This window comes from Phacochoerus africanus, chromosome 4, assembly GCF_016906955.1.
Source record: "Phacochoerus africanus isolate WHEZ1 chromosome 4, ROS_Pafr_v1, whole genome shotgun sequence".
In the NCBI taxonomy this organism is placed as follows: Eukaryota; Metazoa; Chordata; class Mammalia; order Artiodactyla; family Suidae; genus Phacochoerus; species Phacochoerus africanus.
Window position 1 is genome coordinate 149,700,822 of NC_062547.1, and position 19,555 is coordinate 149,720,376.

General features: G+C 47.1%; 1 protein-coding gene across 3 annotated transcripts in view; it reads right to left on the reverse strand.

The window, feature by feature from the left end:
• Window positions 1-19,555, reverse strand: part of HTR4 (5-hydroxytryptamine receptor 4) — a 172,858-nt gene that overhangs the window by 54,734 nt on the left and 98,569 nt on the right. For all 3 annotated transcript variants that reach the window (XR_007134651.1, XM_047778991.1, XM_047778990.1), the window contains exons 5-7: window positions 15,523-15,676; window positions 14,581-14,622; window positions 11,052-11,620 (exon numbers count right to left, since the gene is read on the reverse strand). Coding sequence is in view for 2 of the 3 variants with exons in the window: in XM_047778991.1 (XP_047634947.1) it covers window positions 11,052-11,620; window positions 14,581-14,622; window positions 15,523-15,676 (765 nt within the window). In the remaining variant the exon portion in view is untranslated. The remainder of the gene's footprint in view (window positions 1-11,051; window positions 11,621-14,580; window positions 14,623-15,522; window positions 15,677-19,555) is intronic.

Here is a 19,555-nt window from a genome sequence, read left to right on the forward strand (position 1 = left end):
TCGTGTGACCACATGTGGTCACAGTCCACGTGCTCACACTCCGCCTCCCAAGTGGAGGGCGGGCGTCACTTGGCCTGAAGAATGGCTGAGCTGAGGCAAGCTCCCAAAGGAATATTTTCCCATATTTTACTGGTTAATAGCAGATAAAACTATTGTCATCTAAAAGACTCTAAAAGAACCTAAGAATTCTGAAGTGTGGAATAATCCCGAAGCACCATCAATGACAGCATACAATTGGGCAGTTTCTATGCAAAAAAAGCTCAGGACTCCAGTTCTCAAAGGTTGACATGTATTAGAGTCATCGCGACAAAAATACCATTTTCCTAAGCTTGCCGTGATTCAGGGAATGGAGCCTAGGAATGTGGGGTTTTTACTAAGCTTCCAGATGATTTGTTTTCTTTTTTTTTTGAAAATTTTTTGGGGCCATGCCTGAGGCACATGGAAATTCCTGGGCTGGGAACTGAACTCAAGCCACAGCAGTAACCTGAGCAACTGCAATGACAGTGCTGGATCCTTAATCTGCTGTGCCAGAAGGGAACTCCCCTTCCAGGTGATTCTAATACAGGTGGTCTTCTGACCATTCTTTGAAGGAAAAATAATCAAGAAAAGTAAAAATAAAGGCTTCAAATATGGAAATATAAGTATGTTTTCCAAACTTTCAGCAATATTGCATGGAGAATAAAGGAAGAAATTGGGGTATTTCTTTCATTTTTATTCTTTTTTTTTAAACTATGTATAAACTATATAAGCAACAAGGATATATTGCACAACACAGGGAATCCAGCCACTATTTTACAATAACTCTAAATGGAGCAAAATCTTTGAAAATCTTTACTACCACACTGCATACCTGAAACCAATAGTACAATGTAAAATAACTACACCTCATTAAAAAAATGAAAGCCTCCTAACCTTTGTTTCAGTGGCGTTGAGCTCGAAGTAAGTTCTTTTCTCACTTCCCTACTGCAGTAGCTTTGAATAAAATGTTCCCTGCCGGTTTAACTGAGCCCAGAGCAACTTGTGCTATGATTCCAGCCAAGGTGACTCCGTGACATTTCTGTCTTTCTCTTCTCTGATCCTACAACCAAATCGTTCCTTGGGTCTACAGTCTTGCTGCTCTGAAAGATTATAATCATTTCCCACCTAGGCTCCTGCTTTCAGCCTTCGCCCTCTCCAACCCCGTCCCCACACTGCTGTAGTCAAAACAGTTCCAAACATGACGTGTAATCACACACCATCCTTAGAAACATCACGTTCTCCTCACAGTTCATACGACGGTGTGACTAAACATCCACACCCTGCAACCGTCCTGGTTGTCACCTACCATCCCAGTAAATGACTGTCAGCAGCTTCCTTTTACTCTGAAAAATGTCCCGGGTTCGTATGGCATCAGGCTAACCTCTGACTTCAAGTACCCCGCTCTTCTGAACACGCCCAGCCCCAACCACGGTGAGCTGCTGCGTAGCCCAGCGGCCTTATGCGGGCAGCGCGTGAAAATCACCTGGAAAGCTCTGGAAACGCATGTGTAACTGGGCCCAACACCCGACTACTTATATCTGGCCCTCCCACGGTGGGTCTTAGGCATTAATGTTTTGTTTTTTTTTTTTAAGCTTCCCAGGTAACTCTAACAAGAAACCCCACTGAGAATCCGCAACATCTGGTTGCCGGATCAACCACATCATGTTATCGTGTTTCTCCCACTCGTCAGGTCGTAAAGCTCAGTGAGCTTCCCCTTTCCTTAAATGTCCTTTCATCTGTGAAGCTTTCTCTGACCTTGTACAGCGCCCTGTATGTGCCTGCACTACGAGACTAACAGCAACAAATGGGAATTATTTATTTACATGTCCATCAACAACAAAGTCCTATTGGTTCATATTCAATCTGTCTTGCCTCCTCACTTCCCCACACCAGCTCATCATCACCTCTCATAAACTGCATCAACGCCTATGCCCCCTCCAGATTGCTCCCAGTTATCTTTTTTGAAGTTTTATTGATTTTATTGATTTACAACGTCATACTAATTGCTGCTATACAACAAAGTGATCCAGCTATCCATACACACATAGCCGTTCTTTTTCAGATTCTTTTTCCATATGGGCCGTCACAGACTAGTGAACAGAGTTCCCCGTACTCCACTGCGACCAGGTGAACGGTATCAGTCCACTCTTCGAGCTCTCATGGCCATCGCCTTCTATAATATGATCCAAATTTGAAATTGGGATATTTAGACTGTCAAGAAAAATCTCAGAAAAAAAAAATACGACTAAAACATACAAAAAAGGTCATTTCAACAAAGAAGACAAAGCTTGGTTGTCTTCTGCTCCAGCGTTCTCTGAATCTATCCACAGGAATTAGAGACTTCAAGTCAGCATAAGAAAGCTCTTGTTAACTATGGAGCCGCTCGACCATTGAGCAAGCTCATCAAGTAAGTAATAAGCTCCTCTCATTACGGAGTTCAAGCAGAAATTAAACGACTTTCAGCGATGACGAGAAAACTGTTGGTTAGGCAACAATGCTTCCAGCTCCTGTTAAACCTTGTGCACAACCCCAGCAACATCCACTGTACCGTGATTCATTGTCTATGTTCTCCCTCCTCAGGCTGTGAGCTCAGTGGAACGCCACCTCTAATTTATTTACTTATTTATTTATTGTCTTCTTGCCATTTCTTGGGCTGTTCCCTTGGCACATGGAGATTCCCAGGCTAGGGGTCGAATCAGAACTGCAGCCACCAGCCTGCACCAGAGCCACAGCCACAGCAATAGCAATGCAGGATCCGAGCTTGCGGCAACACTGGATCTTTTTTTTTTTCTTTTTTTTTGGTCTTTTTGCTATTTCTTGGGCCGCTCCCGCGGCATATGGAAGTTCCCAGGCTAGGGGTCCAATCGGAGCTGTAGCCGCCGGCCTACGCCAGAGCCACAGCAACGCGGGATCCGAGCCGCGTCTGCAACCTACACCACAGCTCACGGCAACGCCGAATCCTTAACCCACTGAACAAGGCCAGGGATCAAACCTGCAACCTCATGGTTCCTAGTCGGATTCATTAACCACTGCGCCACGACGGAAACTCCTCTAATTTATTTTTACATCTACCCGGTCATACACAGTCCCTGGCACCTTAGGTGCTCAGCACACTATTACTGTGAATCCAACTTTCGAACCTAATACATCAAGTTCCAGAATATGCAAACCTGGATTTCTGATGAATTTCCTGTAACTTCAAAGAAAAATCTGGGTTTTACAGAAATGTCCTCTGCTATCCACAATGGACCCTTAGCAATATCCCTGCTCTTCTCCTTCGGTAAAGTTTAAAGTTTCCTTTGATAAATGTCTTACGCTTTTCTTTTCTTTTTTAGTAATTTTAGCTATTGCTTCTGTGGATGGTAGTGTTTTTTCTATTTCATATTCATACTGTTTCTAGTGTGTCAGAATCACTGAAGGTCAAATGTCACCTAATATGTGGACATCCTTGCGCAATGACTTACTTTTCACAGTGTACGATCGATTTTTCCTGATAGGTGATCCTATTGCTTATAAATAGTGGCAGCTTTGCTCTTTTTTCCTAAGTTTTATACCTTACGTTTCTCCTTTCTATCATTTGGGTTTTGTATCCAAGTGTTGAACAGCAGAGGCGACAAGGCATCCACGCCTCATCCCTGACTTGAGCGGGTTTGCAGCCAATGTTTTCTCATTAGGTTAGTTCTTCCCCTCTCTGCCCTCATATCTGATGTGTTCCCTAGACTGGCAAAATGACTTCTCTAAGACTAAGGGAGATACTGGCCGACGGGGAAAACAGTTGTAGAATCAGGTTACAGACAGGACAAGGAGAGAGAAGCAGGCTCCAGATTCACTAAGCATCAGTTCCTATACAAGCTGAACCTGTAAGAATCCACCGCCTATGTGCTGGCATTACGCCTCTTTCTTATATACGTGTGCATACATATTAAAACTGCTCCAAGAAACATTTACATGACAACTATTCATGTTTGGAAGCTCTTTTTTAAAACTGTGTAACCAATATATCTGGACAAACTATTTCATTAGCCAGTCAAATGGTATCGAAGCTGAAGTGGTATTTTGACTTTGGGCTCACTATTCCCAAAGACGACAATTATCCGACAACCCAAATACAACCGTGGCCATCTCAGCTACTGTGTACACTATTCAGCACAATCTGGGTACCTAAGTCCTCTAAAAACGTCTTGCAAAAGCCCATTTTATTTCACTGGCTGCCCAACTGCTTGTTTTAGAATAAACATCAGGCGAGTTCAGGTAAGCGCTACGAGGACATCAGGTGAGGACTAGGAGGACAGGACCAAGCAACGGAAACCTGCTGTTCTAAACCACTGAGGCCAGACTGGCTTGATTTTAATTCAACCGACAAAATACAACCCCAGTCCCTCAAGAAGACTTCAAGAGGAAATGCCCACTGTCTCAGAGGGCTGCCGTGAACTGAGTCTCCCCAGAGTGAGTCTTGGGTTGTAAACTAATGTCTCCACACTTTTTAGAGTCCCAGGGAAGAATTTTCAGAAAACAGGTAATTTCCAATTTTGAGCATGAGAACACTTCATAAACCTGAAAACAATCATGAAGATATTTCACCAGCAAAAATGTACTGATCATTTGATTATCTACTTTTTTACAGACACTGTAAAAAGACAAAGTTCTTACCTGTAAGACAAAGTTCTTACTTGTAAGAAATAACTGTCTTATAGGACTTAAACTAAGAGTTTTATGAAAGAGCTCAAACTCCATGAAAAACAGGACGGTCAACAGGCCACTGCCACTCAGAGGAAGTCGAAATGAACCAACGACCCAACTGAGAAACGAGGACAAGGGTGTTTTCCATAGAAGGGAGAGTTTGGTATCCACCCGGAAGTGAGCTTCTAGTAAATGGGTGACTTCTTGGAATACTCAGTGTGTACCCAGGGACAGGAGTCACCATGAGAATACTAAGAATAGGCCCTTCTGATCTACCCTTAGTTCCTCTTTAGAAAAGAGACGGAAATTTTTCTGGACTTGACCAAGTTACTAACCTTCACAGTGTGCAGGTAAGATAGAGAAATACGAGCAGGACAGCAGAGCTGGCTGGCAAATGTCTCGCCAGATGTATCCACGGAGTCAAGGGAAGCACAAGCAGTGGTCCCCTCATCCCTGACTCTAAGTGCCCGGGCAAGACTGAGCTCTGGAGTTGGAGTGGCTCGGGTCTGAGTCCCAGCTTTGTCGCTTCCGACTCGTGTGAGTCAGGGTGGTGACGTACCCTCTCGAAACCTTGGCTTTCCTCACCTTTAAGACAATGATAATTATAAGACCGAAATCTGGGAGAGTCACACAAGCTAAATGCAATAGTGCGTTCAAAACGGGCACACTCTTTTCCAGAATTATGTTAGGTGTCATGATCATTTTTCTTAATAATGTAGAAGGAGGTCTCTGAGGCCCTGCCCAGTTCTTTGTCAACAGGTGCCTTGAAAAGGGAAAATGAACGTACACCTACCAAGTTCCAGGTTTTACATACGCAGCTGTACATTCGTTCAGGCATCATCCCACATTTCTGTGATTTATATTTTGCTACTTTGGTTGAATTTTACATTTATTTCTATTTAACTCTATATTCCAATATTGGCTGGTTGGTTCTCCTTTCTAAAATCTTTTTTTTTTTTTTTTTTTTTTTAGGGCCACACCCATGGCACACGGAAGTTCCCAGGCTAGGGGTTGAATCGGACCTACACCACAGCCACAGCAACGTCAGATCCGAGCTGCATCTGTGACCTACGCCACAGCCCATGTCAACACCAGATCCTTAACCCACTGAGCAGCAAGGCCAGGAATCGAACTCGCAACCCCATGGTCACTAGTCAGATTTGTTTCCCCTGAGCCATGACAGGAAGTCCCTTTCTAAAATCTTTAAGTCTGCCTTCTAACATTTTAGTTTTCCCTCAGAGCCACAAAGAGTCTGGTAGATGATGGTTCCACTCGTGGAGAAACGGAAGACTCAGGAAATCTGTGGTTGGGGGTGAGATACAGGAGAATTCTGTTTTGGATGCACTAAATTTGATATTCTAGGTGCTCCTGTTGTGGCTCTAAGGGTCAAGAACCCAACACAGTATTCCTGCGGATGTGGGTTTGATCCCTGGCCTCGTTCAGTGGATTAAGGATTCAGCATTGCTATAAACTGTGGGGCAGGTTGCAGATGCGGCTTAGATCTGGAGTTGCTGTGGTGGTGGCGTAGGGTGGCAGATGCAGCTCCGATTCGACCTCTGGTCCAGAAACTTCCATATGCCACAGGTATGGCCATAAAATATAAATAAGTAAAATAAAGTAAATTTGCTACTTCAAACTGGCACCTGAATGGGGTTATCAAGGAAGCAAGTTGTATCCTGTGGTCTAGAGTTCGGGGTATGCCCTGGAGATGGTCATTAAAGAGCGAGCTGACAGCATGAAGGTTGCATTTAAAGCCATGGACGGTTAAGTTGATAGGGATGGAGTGGGGCCGCTGCGCGCGTGGTTGTGGGGGTCCCAGTGGGGGACCGTGGATGGAGAGGGGGCCTGGGGAGCTTCGGGAGATCACTGTGGGTTGGTGATCCCTCAGGAGGGTCATCGGAAGGAGGCAGGCCTGCTTGACAGTGGAGGCAGGAGCGAGGCCTCAGGTCATTGGGTGGGGGATGGGTGAGGCCTGCGTTCGGGTTCAGACCGAGGGCAGGAGTTTAAGGACCGCCCTTCTGCTGATTTGAATGAGCACCCGGACAGTCCTAGTTTGACCTTACAGGGTCAAACACTCTCCTACCGGACACCAAAGTGGAGCTTCTACTAAGAAAGAGGAGGGGGCGGCCTCTTCCCACCCCCACTTCCCTTGGATTATAAAAACACAGCCCACTTGGTCCTCAGGGCAGAGCCTCCTTGCCTGCCACCTGCATCTTACCTTCATAAATGTATTTCTTGCCTATCGCTTTGTCTCACTGAATTCCTTCTGTGTTGAAGCACAAAGAACCTGAACTTCAGTAAGTCCAGACATGGGGTGAGCGATTCTAATTTTAAAACCACTGGTTCAAGTCCCAATCTGGGTTCTGGTTGCATTTGAGTCCTACGTGCTGTCAGTGTCAAAATCACATGACGTGAGACTGTCATTCAAGGAGCGTGTCAGGAACCAAGCTCTGAAGAGGCCAGCGGAGGAGCAAGAACTGCAGAGGATGCAAAGCAAGGTTGCTAGTCAGGAGGGAACCGGACAAGGACCGTGCTGAGGAAAACTAACGTGGAAAAGATTTCAAGAAGGAAGGTGGGTCAGTCGGAAAAGGTCAAGTAAGAAAAGCTTTTTTCAAAATTTGAAATTGCTGTAAGACAAAGTTAACCAAATTTCAAAATTAAGCAGATGATGGGAAGATGTAGTTGCAAATTATATAACCAAAGATTAACTGATGAGAAAAATAGACCAAAGCTGTCAGATAATGCACCAAGCATATGGTGGTGCAGTTAACAACTAATTTAAAAAAGGTTCCGACCAAATCCTCGGGGAAATGCAAACTAAATGAATGCGTGTATTTAAAATTAGCATGCTAATAAAAGATGCATAACCACCAGTGCTGGTGAGGGAAGGAGAATCTGAGTAGCAGATATTGTCACACCCTGCTGATGAAATGGTACCCTGGGAGGTCAACTTTATGGTGAACAGAACATTTAAAAATGTATATACATGCCAAGTAGCCCCCTAAAAGAAATACTGGCATATGCACAAAGAAGTGTGTTCCACGGCAATGAAAATAGCACAGTCTGTAATAGCAGAAGATTGAAACACCCACATATCACTCATGGGAAACAATTAAACAAAATCTAATAGGTATTTTTAAGTACAGAACATTATGGAACAGTTTAAAAAATGAGTTAGATCTATATGTTCTGAGGTGAGGTGATACCTAAAATGCATTGTTCAGGGATAAAACGCAAGACGCAGAAAAGTACACACAGAATGGCCCCGGTTATATAAAATAAAAGGGAGAAAAACCTCGGAAATCTATGAGTTTGTCTGTTTTTAGGAATGGGTGTACATACATTGAAAAGATTGCCCGGCTAGTGGTAAGTGCTGTCTCCGAAGCTAGGGGTAGGGTTGGCAGGATAAAAGCTGATTTTACTTTTCACTGTTTTGGTTTCATATTTCATGGATTCATCTGAATCTGTTGATGTCCTACTTGTGGGCATTTTAGGAAAAACACAAATTTTTCTTAGGTTGTGTTAAGTTAAAGCAGTTGATGTGGAGAATTAATTGTTAAGATTTGTTCATTTATTCATCAAGAGTTTAAGTTTCTGCTATATATCAGGCAACATATTGGATATTTATTATGTAGCAGGAAATAAAGAGGCAAGATTCCTGTCCTTGCAAGGCTTATACTCTAGTGGATCCAAGTTCCAAACAGTTTTCTCTTCTCAGTATAGGCTATCCCCACTCTCACAAAATCCCTCGCCCCCCACAGAAAAATAACTCAGACCAACTTCCCGCACTCTTCATGACTTCAGGAAGAGATATTTGTAAGGAGTATAATAAGAATACACGTAGCCGTCTCTAAACTGCTATCTCTGTTTAACAATCATGCACAGATTTGCAGAAGAAGCAGGGATAAAACAGTACAGTATTAATAAAACACCTGTCTTGGTTTGCCCTAGTAACCCTCAACTCTGTCTAGGTCTGTTTCTGAGGCAGAATATTAACTCGGGCCCTCAGTGCAGGAGCAGGGGCTTCCAGGCATTCTTTGATATGGCCACTGATGAACATCCGTGGCTTAAGGGCTCCAGGGAGTAACAACCCCACAGGCCCCTTTGACTACAGGGAGGATGGACCTTAATCCCTAATCCCCTGTGACTCAGTTTAGGGAGGAAAAGGTCAAAGAAACTATGAGACTTACGAGACATTTCCACCCCTAGAACCGTACTGGATAAGGCCAATGGGAGAAGACCACACCTCTCTGGACCCCACGCGGGTACTCCTGCCCCCCAACTTTAGGGAATAAAAACCCCTATAGGACAATAGAGAAGGGGGGGGCTCTTCTCCCCTTTCCCAGTAAACCTGGGAGCCATCTGCTTTCCTTTAATAAAAACTTGGCTTGCTTGCTGGCTGTGTGTTTGCACAGTTCATTCTTCGACCGCCGTGAACAAGAACCCGGATTCTTGTACCATCTTTCCAGCATGGTTTCTACGGGGAAAGGTGCCAGCTCTAAACAGCTGACTTAGGAAGTGCACCGCTTACTCTGGAACGAGCTGACAGCTGCACGGGCAAATGCTACGCTCGAATTGCTGGAAACTCTCTGGCACCCACACGGAAGTTCTTGCGCACACACTCTACTGCTGGATCCTTTCTATGACACTCGCTGAGGCACGATGATTAAGAATGTCAGCCTGGGAGTTCCCGTCATGGCTCAGTGGTTAACAAACCCGACTAGGAACCATGAGGTTGCGGGTTCGATCCCTGGCCTTGCTCCGTGGGTTAAGGATCCGGCATTGCCGTGAGCTGTGGTGTAGGTCACAGACACGGTTCGGATCCCACATTGCAGTGGCAGCTACAGCTCCGATTCGACCCCTAGCCTGGGAACCTCCATACACTGTGGGAGCAGCCCAAGAAATGGCAAAAAGACAAAAAAAAGACAAAAAAAAAAAGAATGTCAGCCTGCAGGAGTGCCCTTTGAGGCCCTTCCACCAGCTGCAATCTCAACACCATACTAGGCTTCGGCCACAAGCTTGCCCACACTAGTAGCACAAAGTTGACTTCAAGCTTCCGAGCAGTCTCTGAAGAAGTATTTGTATTTCGTGGCAATTCCTATTTTTTCTTTTCTTACACATGCAAATGAAAAGTGCCCAACTTTCAGCTGCCAGAAGAGCTAAAATCGTCATCATAGGAAAAATTAAGTGCTTCTCCCAAAAGAAGCAATTGCTCTTTGGAAATTCCTATGCATCTCAGGGCAAAGGAAAAAAACTGTCATTGACAATTCATCTTAGACACAGGAGGAATGTATTTATCACACATGACTTTTCACAGGTGAGAACAACTCTAAGCCAGGGTAGCAAGAAGACGCTCAGAGTTTGGCAAGAGGCATCCCGCCTGGCCACTGAAATGCACCTCCAAAGTTAGTCCCGCCTCCTTGGGCTGTGTGCCCTGGGGCTAACCACCCACGCGGCCCATGCTCGCTCATAATGCACACCCTTCCTCGGGCTGTTCCTTCCATCTGGAATGCCTTCCTTGATAGCTCCTCCAAGGCTCAAATTCTTAGAAAACGCTCTTCTGTGACGTTTTCCTGGATTCCCTGAACCGAAACCCTTTCTTTGCTGCTCAAATCCACGCTCGACACTGCCCGTCCTTCATTACGTGTTTTATCACATGGCACTGCTACTGCCTGTTCATTAGTTTACTGAGTTTGGCTTGTCACGTTACTTACGGCTACCTCAGGGTGCCAGGTTACCTGCTCTTATGACTATTCCTACTAATATTCACAACACTATTAGCAGTAGCATGAGCATGTACTGTGTGTCAGGCCCCACAGGAACACATACCCCTGAGTGTTACAAAAGCCCTACAAGATGGATATTATTATTATCATTTCTTAACAGTTGAAGAAAAGAAAGACCAAGCAGTATTACACAAGTGACAGTAGTGGCACTGAGAATCAAAACAAAGCTACTCTACCATGCTTTCAGCCATGACCTACTGACGTCAGCCTCTGCACCCCGTGCCCTACCGACAGGAGCTAGTGTGATCCTCACGAAAGCCCTGTGACGTGGAAATCGCGATGCTGATTTTCAGGGGGGGGTTAGTAAAATTAAGGTTCAGAATGGTTACATGACTTGCCCAAGGTCAAAGAACTGAGGTGGCTGGATTTGAACACACGTCATTCTTCCCCAGAACCTGAGCCCTCACCCACCGCTTTATTCCAGACGGCAGAATTCTCTTTCATCTCTGAAAATACTGCACAGGTTTCCAAGAATCACCCATCTGGAAACAGACACCGGGACGTCCTCTCTTCTGAGTCACGCCAATGAAGACAATCACGCACGCACGCCTGCCCCCAAGCACTCACCTTAGCACGTGCGTGGATCCATTAATGGTTGTGGTTGAACAGGGGACCGTCTGGCCCGCAGCGGAAGGTCTTCGGTAGCGCTCATCGTCGCAGCAGAGGATGATGAGGAAGGCACGTCTGAAAGACTTATTCAGGAAGGCGTAGAGAAAGGGGTTCAACCCGGAATTGATGTAGCCGAGCCAGAGGAAGGCGGTCCACACCTGCCCGGGGACAGAGTAGTCTACGAAAGGGTCCACGATGTTGGTGACAAAGAACGGAGCCCAGCAGAGGCAGAAGCAACCCATGATGACGCACAGGGTCTTGGCTGCTTTGGTCTCTGTCCTCATGCGACGGGCGCTGGGCTGGTCTGCGGACGGAGGCCTGCCCTCTGCGGGGGCCCCTGCCCGTTGCAACATCTGGATCTGGTGGGCGTGCTCCTTAGCTGTCACGTAGATGCGACAATAGGCCAGCACCATGAGGAGGAACGGGATGTAGAAGGCCACCGCAGAGCAGGTGATGGCGTAGGGCTTGTTGACCATGAAGATACAGGACGTAGAGTTCGAATTCTGGCGGAACTGCCTTTTTTCTATCTGAGAGGTGGAGGGAGAGACAGGGACGGTGGGGACAAAGGGAAGGAAAAAGGGAAGAGGAAGAAGTAGGAGGGAAGGAGAAAAATTACAAGAAAAAAGAAGAGAAAAAGAGGGGTTGGACGGTAGAAGAGGTGTTGAACAGAGAAGGAGGGATGAAGAAAAGGAAAGGGTGAAGGGGAAAGGAAATAAAAAAGAAGACATCAAAAAAAAAACAGCCTTTCTTCTTCTTCGAACAAGCCTACAACACACAGAGCCATGACGGCAGAAAGGAATGTGCTTTTGGCTGCTTTGGCCATTCTTCTTCCTCTTCTTTTTTTTTTTAAGGGCCTCACGCATGGCATACAGAGGTTCCCAGGCTAGGGGTCGAATCAGAGCTGTGGCCACTGGCCTACGCCGCAGCCACAGCAACGTGGGATCCGAGCTGCTGCACCAGGAAGGGAACTCCCCTGCTTTGGCTATTCTTAGATCTCAGTATTTTCTTGATAAAATTTAGAATTAGCTTATTGAGTCCATAAAAATCTAGGATTTGGACTAGAGTTAGAATAGAATGACCAAGGAAAACTGACATCTTTTCACTGTTGTCTTCCAATTCACAGAATGGTAATTCTCTCCCTTTATGTAAATCTTTAAATATTTATTTCAGTAATACTTTATATTTTGTGTGTAAACGTCTTGTGCATCTTTTACTAGATTTATTCCTAAGTACTGTCTTTTATTCTATTGCAAACAGCACATTAAAATTCGTATTCCTAATTTTCTGTTGCTAATACGTAGACTTCAGATAAAATTTTTTGTATGTTAGCTATGTACCAGCAACTTTGTAAAATTAGTAATGAACACTTCAACTCTAGGTTCTTCTGCATTTTTCCCATGAACACTCATGTGACTGTCAAACATTTCATTTCTTCCTTTTCTATTCTAACACCGTTTTTTCTTGCGCAATGAACTTAATAAGACCTGCCATCTTGGTTTTCAATATTTTACTTTTAAGAATGATTTAAACATGATACTTGCTGTTAAGTGTTTTCGTCGAGCCCTCTATTTGAGAAATAGGGAGTTCCCTTTTACTCTTAGTTTGATGTAAATTTTCATCTTTGTATATCATTATTAACGTTTTTGGCCACATCTGTGGCATGTGGAAGTTTCTGGGCTAGGGATCAAACCCTTGCCACAATAGCAACCCAAGCTGCTGCAGTGACAATGCCAGATCCTTAACCTGCTGTGCCACAAGAGAATTCCCCAATGAGAATTTTTTAAAAATTAAGATTGGATATTGAATTTTGTCAATGCATTTTTGGCAGTAACAAGATGATCCAGTGGGTTCCTCCCTTGCTTTTTTTTTTTTTTTAATTAATGCAGTGAATCACCATGATTACATTTCTGGAACAAACCTCACCTGTATTGGATCCTGTGATATAAGACCCCTCTTAAGAATTGAAACGCTTTTTTTCTGACTATAAACTCTGCCTCCTAACAGCTCTTAGTTATCGGCCTTCTCTAGGAATAGTTCTTGGCTGAAGAAAGCTGTGTAAGCCAATGGTACATCCCTTCCTGAAGCCAGCTTACATCCAATGTTAATATACACATGAACAGATATGAATAAAAACATACTATTTCACTCAATATACTATTTCACTAATTGTATACACACTGAGTATCTTGTCTTACAGTGTACTGTAAGGCTAAGTATATCCTCCTATTGAATTGACATTTTTACCATTATAAAATCTCTATCTTAATATGACAAAGTACATTAAATTTATTTTTATCACTGATATGAGAACAGCTACAGCAGCTTTCTTCCTGTTAGTGTTTGCCTATTTTATTTTTTTCCATTGTTTTTTCAACCTTTCTGTCACCTTACATTTCATGGCCCTCGCTTATAAGCAGCATAAATTATGTTTTGATTGGTTGATGAAAATACTGTGACCAGAGAGTCACGGGAACCTAACCCTGTATTTCTCCCAGGAGCAAAGACACATAATTTGCTAATTCAGTGTTTGGGGCAACTTTATGGACCCTAATTACTGTGACTGATGAAGAGCAAGTGTCCATGTCCTGTGAGCATGTGGGTTATGCCAGCTCTCTAGACAGAGTCAAAGACGCGGACTGCCATTACAACACCGCGGAGCGAGCACTAGGCGCGTGTTAACAGAGGCACATGCCCCATTCTCCAGTCGCACGAAGTAAACAGAGGATGCTTCCACCTCATGCGCATGAGTGAACAGAATTCCCTAGGTTAGGTTCCTGGGAACGTCTACGGCAGAAGCTGAGAGAGCTATGCCCTTGTAAGTTCTGATGCACCGAAGCTCATGCTTCCAAAGCTCTTCTCCATCGGGGATCAAGTCTGGCCCACACACGAGGGCACAGACTCTGGAGTCCCGTAAGCCCGGGCTTAGAGATATGTCACCCCCATTCTCTGACCCTCTGTTTCCCGGGGACAATGGCAGGATTGACCTCATAGCACTGATGTGAGACCTGAGCAAGAAAATAATGACGAAATTAACCTGGGGCTTGGAGTTGCTGTCACAGCTCAGGGGAAATGAATCTGACTAACATCCATGAGGAAGCAGGTTCCATCCCTGGCCTCACCGAGTGGGTTAAGGATCCCGAGTTGCTGTGGCTGTGGTGTAAGCCGGGGGCTGCAACTCCGACTCGACCCTAGCCTGGGAACCTCCACATGCCGCCCTAAACAAACCAATAAAGACCCCAAAAAAGTGGGGCTTGGCACAGAGTACACCGGTCAACATTTGCAGGCCTTGTTATTATTACTAGCCTGGTTGTTAGGAATTTGAATTTCATTTCCCCCAGGAATGATAAAACTGAAGGTGCGAAAGAAGAGGGGTAGGACTTAAGAAGATATCCATACAGTCTGCCTTGCACGGGTCCCCTTTCACTGCTCCACTCCTCTGTCCCAAGCATTTCCTTCAGAAGCCCAAGGAACTCGTGTTCTCACATACCACATGCAAATCCTGGCCCAGTCTTGGTTTGGATGGCCTTTCCTGGACAAAGAATAAGGCAAGATTAGGGGCTGGGAATGGGACGGAGAGAGGAAGGGGCAGCTCCTGCGCTGACTGGTCCTCGGGGCCGGAGCTCCCTCTCTGTCTCTCCTCCCCATTTCCTCCCTGCTTCCATACAGTCCCGGGACCCACTTGGAAGGGACCCGTAACTTCCTTAGGGAATAATCTGCTCATGGATCCAGACCACAGCTTGTGATCTTCCTCCCAAGTCTGGGATTACAAACACAGCGCGTCAGAGCTGGAGACTCCTAAAGAGCATCTAGACAGGAGCTGGCGGGTGCTGCCCGCCTGGGCCACCCGAAGACACTGCCCCATCCTGAGGACCACGGGTCTTCTCCTCACCGCCCTCCAGGAAGTGGGTCTGGGGCAGAGCTGGGCGCAGGGCCCAGCCCTCCTGACTCCTTCCTTGCCCAGGGCTCTCTTCACTCTCCAGAAGCTTTCACCCGCATGACAGGGTTTCTGTGCGTCACCGCAAGCCTCCTACATCTCAGCAGGACGTGGGACACAGGCCTCCTGGAGCCCCTCAGGCTCTGGAGCCCCTCTGCTAGCCTCTGAACACTGGTCCTGCTATTCACTGGCTGTGTGACACTGGGCACGTCACCTCACCTTTTTTGAGGCTGAGTTTTGTCCCCTATGAAATGGGGGGAAATTATTCGACTCTTCCCCAAAGGCATGTTTTCAGGACTGTAAGCACTAAGCACACTTTCCGGCACACGGTCGGCTTTCACATGTGCTGGCCCGCTTTTTTTGGCCGTCAGGGTCGTTACTCAGACCACCAGCAGGCTCCTTCTCAGCCTACCCACCCAACCTGACTTTGCTTGTTTATTTAGACTCCCAGGCACACAAAGCCAATCGGAGCAGCGGGGTCTGCAGGGTACTCACCAGGTCAGTTATGCCAATGTTATTCCAGCCTTGCATTATGGGGAGAAAGGAGATCAACATGGGGACGGCCCAGCAGCCTCCGAGCATTAACGCCACGCGCAGAGGGGTCATCTTGTTCCTGTAGACCAGAGGCTGGCAGCAGATGGCGTAGTACCTGGAGAGAGGACAGCCGGGCAGGGGCCACGGGAAAGGGCAGGTGGGAGGAGGAGCAGGGGCGCAGACGTGAGGAGAGACGGCAGGCAGGATGCGGCAGTTTAGAGGAGGAAATAGTGGGGCCGAGGGAATTAGAGGGGGAGGCAGGGAATTGAAAGAAGGAAGGAAAAGGAGATAATGCGAGGAAGTGAGGTGCGTGGGTCGCAGACGAAGGGAAGGAGAGGAGGGAGAGGAGGGAGGAGAAGAGGGAAAAAGCAACTGTACAATAGAGTGTGGCACTGGCCGGTGAGGTTCTGCTCCTACACACTGTCGATCACACACATAAGAGCCATTACCAGGGCTCAGGCCCGCGCTCCCCTTCCTCTCCCAGGACCCGAGAAGCTCGACAAACACCCGCGGGTCTGCTCTGTCTCAGGCACGGATCCAAAACTAGCCACAGGCCTGGGCATTTGGGAGCTTCTGCGTCACCCTCCGGGCTGCAGGGTCCAAAACACCTACGTCCTCTCTGAGAGCGCCCTGAGGTGACCCAGAGTGGGCCCCACACCTGAGCTCCAGGAGCGGCATCTCAAACTGGTCCTCCTTCTCCCCATCACCTGTCTGTACGGAGGAGAAGGTCCAAGTCCGCGCTCCTTAAACTGCGGTCCAAGGATTCTGCCTTTCTCCCCTGCATCAGACACTCCAGGGGACACCCACCGAAAACGCAAAGTCCCAGGATCTCCTGGACTTGAGCTGTTGGGGAGGAACCTGGAGTGTGCGCCCTTTTGACAGAGCGGAATGATCACTGCTGTTTGCTCCGTTACGTCCAACCCCCCTCGCAGGCCCCTGCACTTCCCAACCTCCGCGTGGTTGAGCGGGGCCAAGTGACTGTTCCAGCCTCTGAGTCATGAGCAGAACTGACATGTTATTTCTGGGCTGAACCATTTAATTGTTCCTCTGATGCCAAGAACGTCAGGTCCCCAATGTGTCCTGGTCATGACTGCCTACCTACTGCTAGAGGCCACCTCAATCCCATGCCTCCGGGTATGGCCTCTGCCGTGGGTCTCCCTGCTCATCCTTCCCCAGGCCTGGTTTCTGCCCACGGCGCTAGCTTTCTTGGTCCTCCGGACAAAGGCACAACTTGCCCCACTCAAGAGTCTGCTCTCTAACCCCCAGACGACACGCTGGGGGTCACTGCAGTCCCAGAGACCGCTACTTCCACGTCGAGACAGTTCGTGGAATTTGACGCCAGGTGAAACACCATGGTAGATCTGGCCGCTCTACGTCTTTAGAAGAGTCAAAGAAAAACTGCAAAAAGGCAGCTGGGAGGCGAAGTCTAGGCTTTCATATTTAATACCACTCCTTGAGGACCGCCCCTTATACTTCTCACTTGACGCAGGTCAGTGTTAATCTGACCACCTCTTCCTTTTCTTAACTCTTAAGTGCAACTCACGTAACAAAGCGGTGGTAGGTGAGCTGGGCGAGAGAGCGAAATGAGAAGCAGAGCCCAGCGGCGGAGCACGAGAGGAGTATGTCAGGGGCTTTGATTCCCCACGTGGCCTCAAAGAGGAGCTGACCACGCCGTCCCAGGGAGCTTCCTGCGACCAGCAAGACAGTGGAGTGTCCTGAACTGGGCCAGAGCTCAAACAGCAGACAAAACAGTGGGAGAGGAAATCACTCAGGAACTCGTTTTCTCTACCCACAAAGCTGACGTGAGAACCCAATCCAACCGCAGATAACTCTCCATTCTGCCCGTGCCCTTGACACACACAAGAAAAGCGAATTTTATCACAGTGGTACGTTTTCTGAATGGCTGTATTAAGAATCATCAGTTTACTAACGTAGAGTTGATGAATTCGGAGTACACGAAAACCGCTCTGTCTTTCCCTCCCAATTCTGCTGTTTTCTTCATTCCCAGCTTCGGGGCCTAGATTAGACACGTACCCTCTTCCTCTCTTTCCTTGGTAACAGAACCCCGAATCCTTTGGGAATTCTCTGTTGCTGTCACGCGGTTGGAAAAATTGAGAACGGGGCTCTTTCGATGGGAAGTTAACACAGTCGGACATTTTCCTGGGACTCTGAACGTCACACTGAGCGATGCAGAGACAACTAGGGATTCCCCGAAGAGCCTTCCATTCCCACAGCCGCCTGGAGGGGCTGAGAGCGGCTCCTGCTCCTCAGATCTCGGTGCGGTTGTGCTCTCGCCCCTTCGGGTCCTCAGCCTTTAGCTTGTCCTTCAGTTAAACGAGTCATCTCATATCTACCCACTGCAGGCCACCCCCTCTGTATTTTTTGCTTTTTAGGGCCGCACCCGCGGCATATGGAGGTTCCCAGGCTAGGGGTCCAATCAGAGCTGCAGCTGCCGGCCTACCCCACAGCCACGGCAACACCAGATCCAAGCTACATCTGCGACCTACACCACAGCTCATGGCAACGCCGGAGCAAGGCCAGGGATGAAACCCGCATCCTCATGGCTACTAGTCAGATTCGTTTCTACTGCGCCACAACGGGAACTCCCAAATTCCCTTTTTGCTGAAGTTCGTGTTACGGGTTGAAGTGTATTCCCTTCTCCTGAAAGAGATGTTGAAACCCAGACCCTCAGTGTCTTGGAATATGGCCTTACCTGAAAAGAGACTACTTAGAGAGGTAACACAATTAAAACGAGGCCATTAGAGGGGGTCCTAATCCAATGATGGCATCATTATTAAAAGGGAAAGTTAAACACGGATGTGCTCAGAAAGAAGACAGCAAAGTGAAGGCACAGCACTGAGCTGGTGTTTCTACAAGCCAAAGACCACCAGCAAGACGCGTGAAGGCAGGAAGCGGCAGGGAAGAATCCTCTCCTAATTTCAGAGGGAGCAGGGCCTTGCTAACACCTGATTTCAGACTTGTAGCCAATAAAACTGTTAGACAATAAATACCCTTGTGTTCCAAGCCACCAGTTTGTGGGGTTTGTGACGACAGCTCCAGCCAAAGCTAATAACTGGCTAAAGGCAGTCTCTGTTACTTACAACCAAAGTACTCTGCCTCGGTAAAAATGATTTTGCACGTCAGATATGTCCTTCACAGATGCTTTGTTCTCAGTAAGAACATTTTTGTTTTTGTTCAATACGCCTCCAGATCATAGCTAAAATCACAGCACCTTTCATCCTCCAGCCCAAAGGAGACAGTCAAGGGGTACATGAAAAATAGATTCTGCCCCATTTGTCATATAATTTATAACTTTTGAGGTGTGGACCGGATGTCAAGATATTGGGTAAAGACAATATTTTGGCAATTTAGGTTGGAGCCCCTTTGGCATATAAATCCAAAAGTTCAAAAAAGACAAAGCCAAATTAAACACCTTGCTGGAGAAAATGTATGTGGGAGGAAGATGAGGATACTTGCAATTTCCGTAAGCGGATGCAGGTGCTTGGAGGACTACGCCGGGAAGATCAGAGAACTTACAGAAGGGCTCTCTGAACACACAGCCATGCCGATGCTCTAAGCACTGTTAGGAAAGCCTTTCTGCCTTAGTCGAGCGCAGCCAGGGCGGCCGTCTGATTCCCTTGGCGTCATGAACACAGCGCAGGACAGTAAAATCTCCCTGGGTCCTGCTGTCCAGATGTCTAAGCTTCAATCTGCATCACCATAGGCTGCTAGGCCCGCTGCTGCTACAGAGAAACCAATAGTGGTGACAGGTTTCCTTCTGAGATTCAGCTTCAAGGGGCTCACGCACCTGCAGCGCACGGCCCACCACCCGCTGCGCGTTCGCCTGCAGACTGCGCCCCAGACACTGAGTGCCTGCAAGGAAGTTGCTCGGACAGCTCTCCCGCCCCAGGGGGCGAAGGTGGGACACAGCCAGGGGTCCCTGCACAGCAGGTGATGAAGGCTACTCCTGCACGGTGTGCAGCGGCTGGCCAAG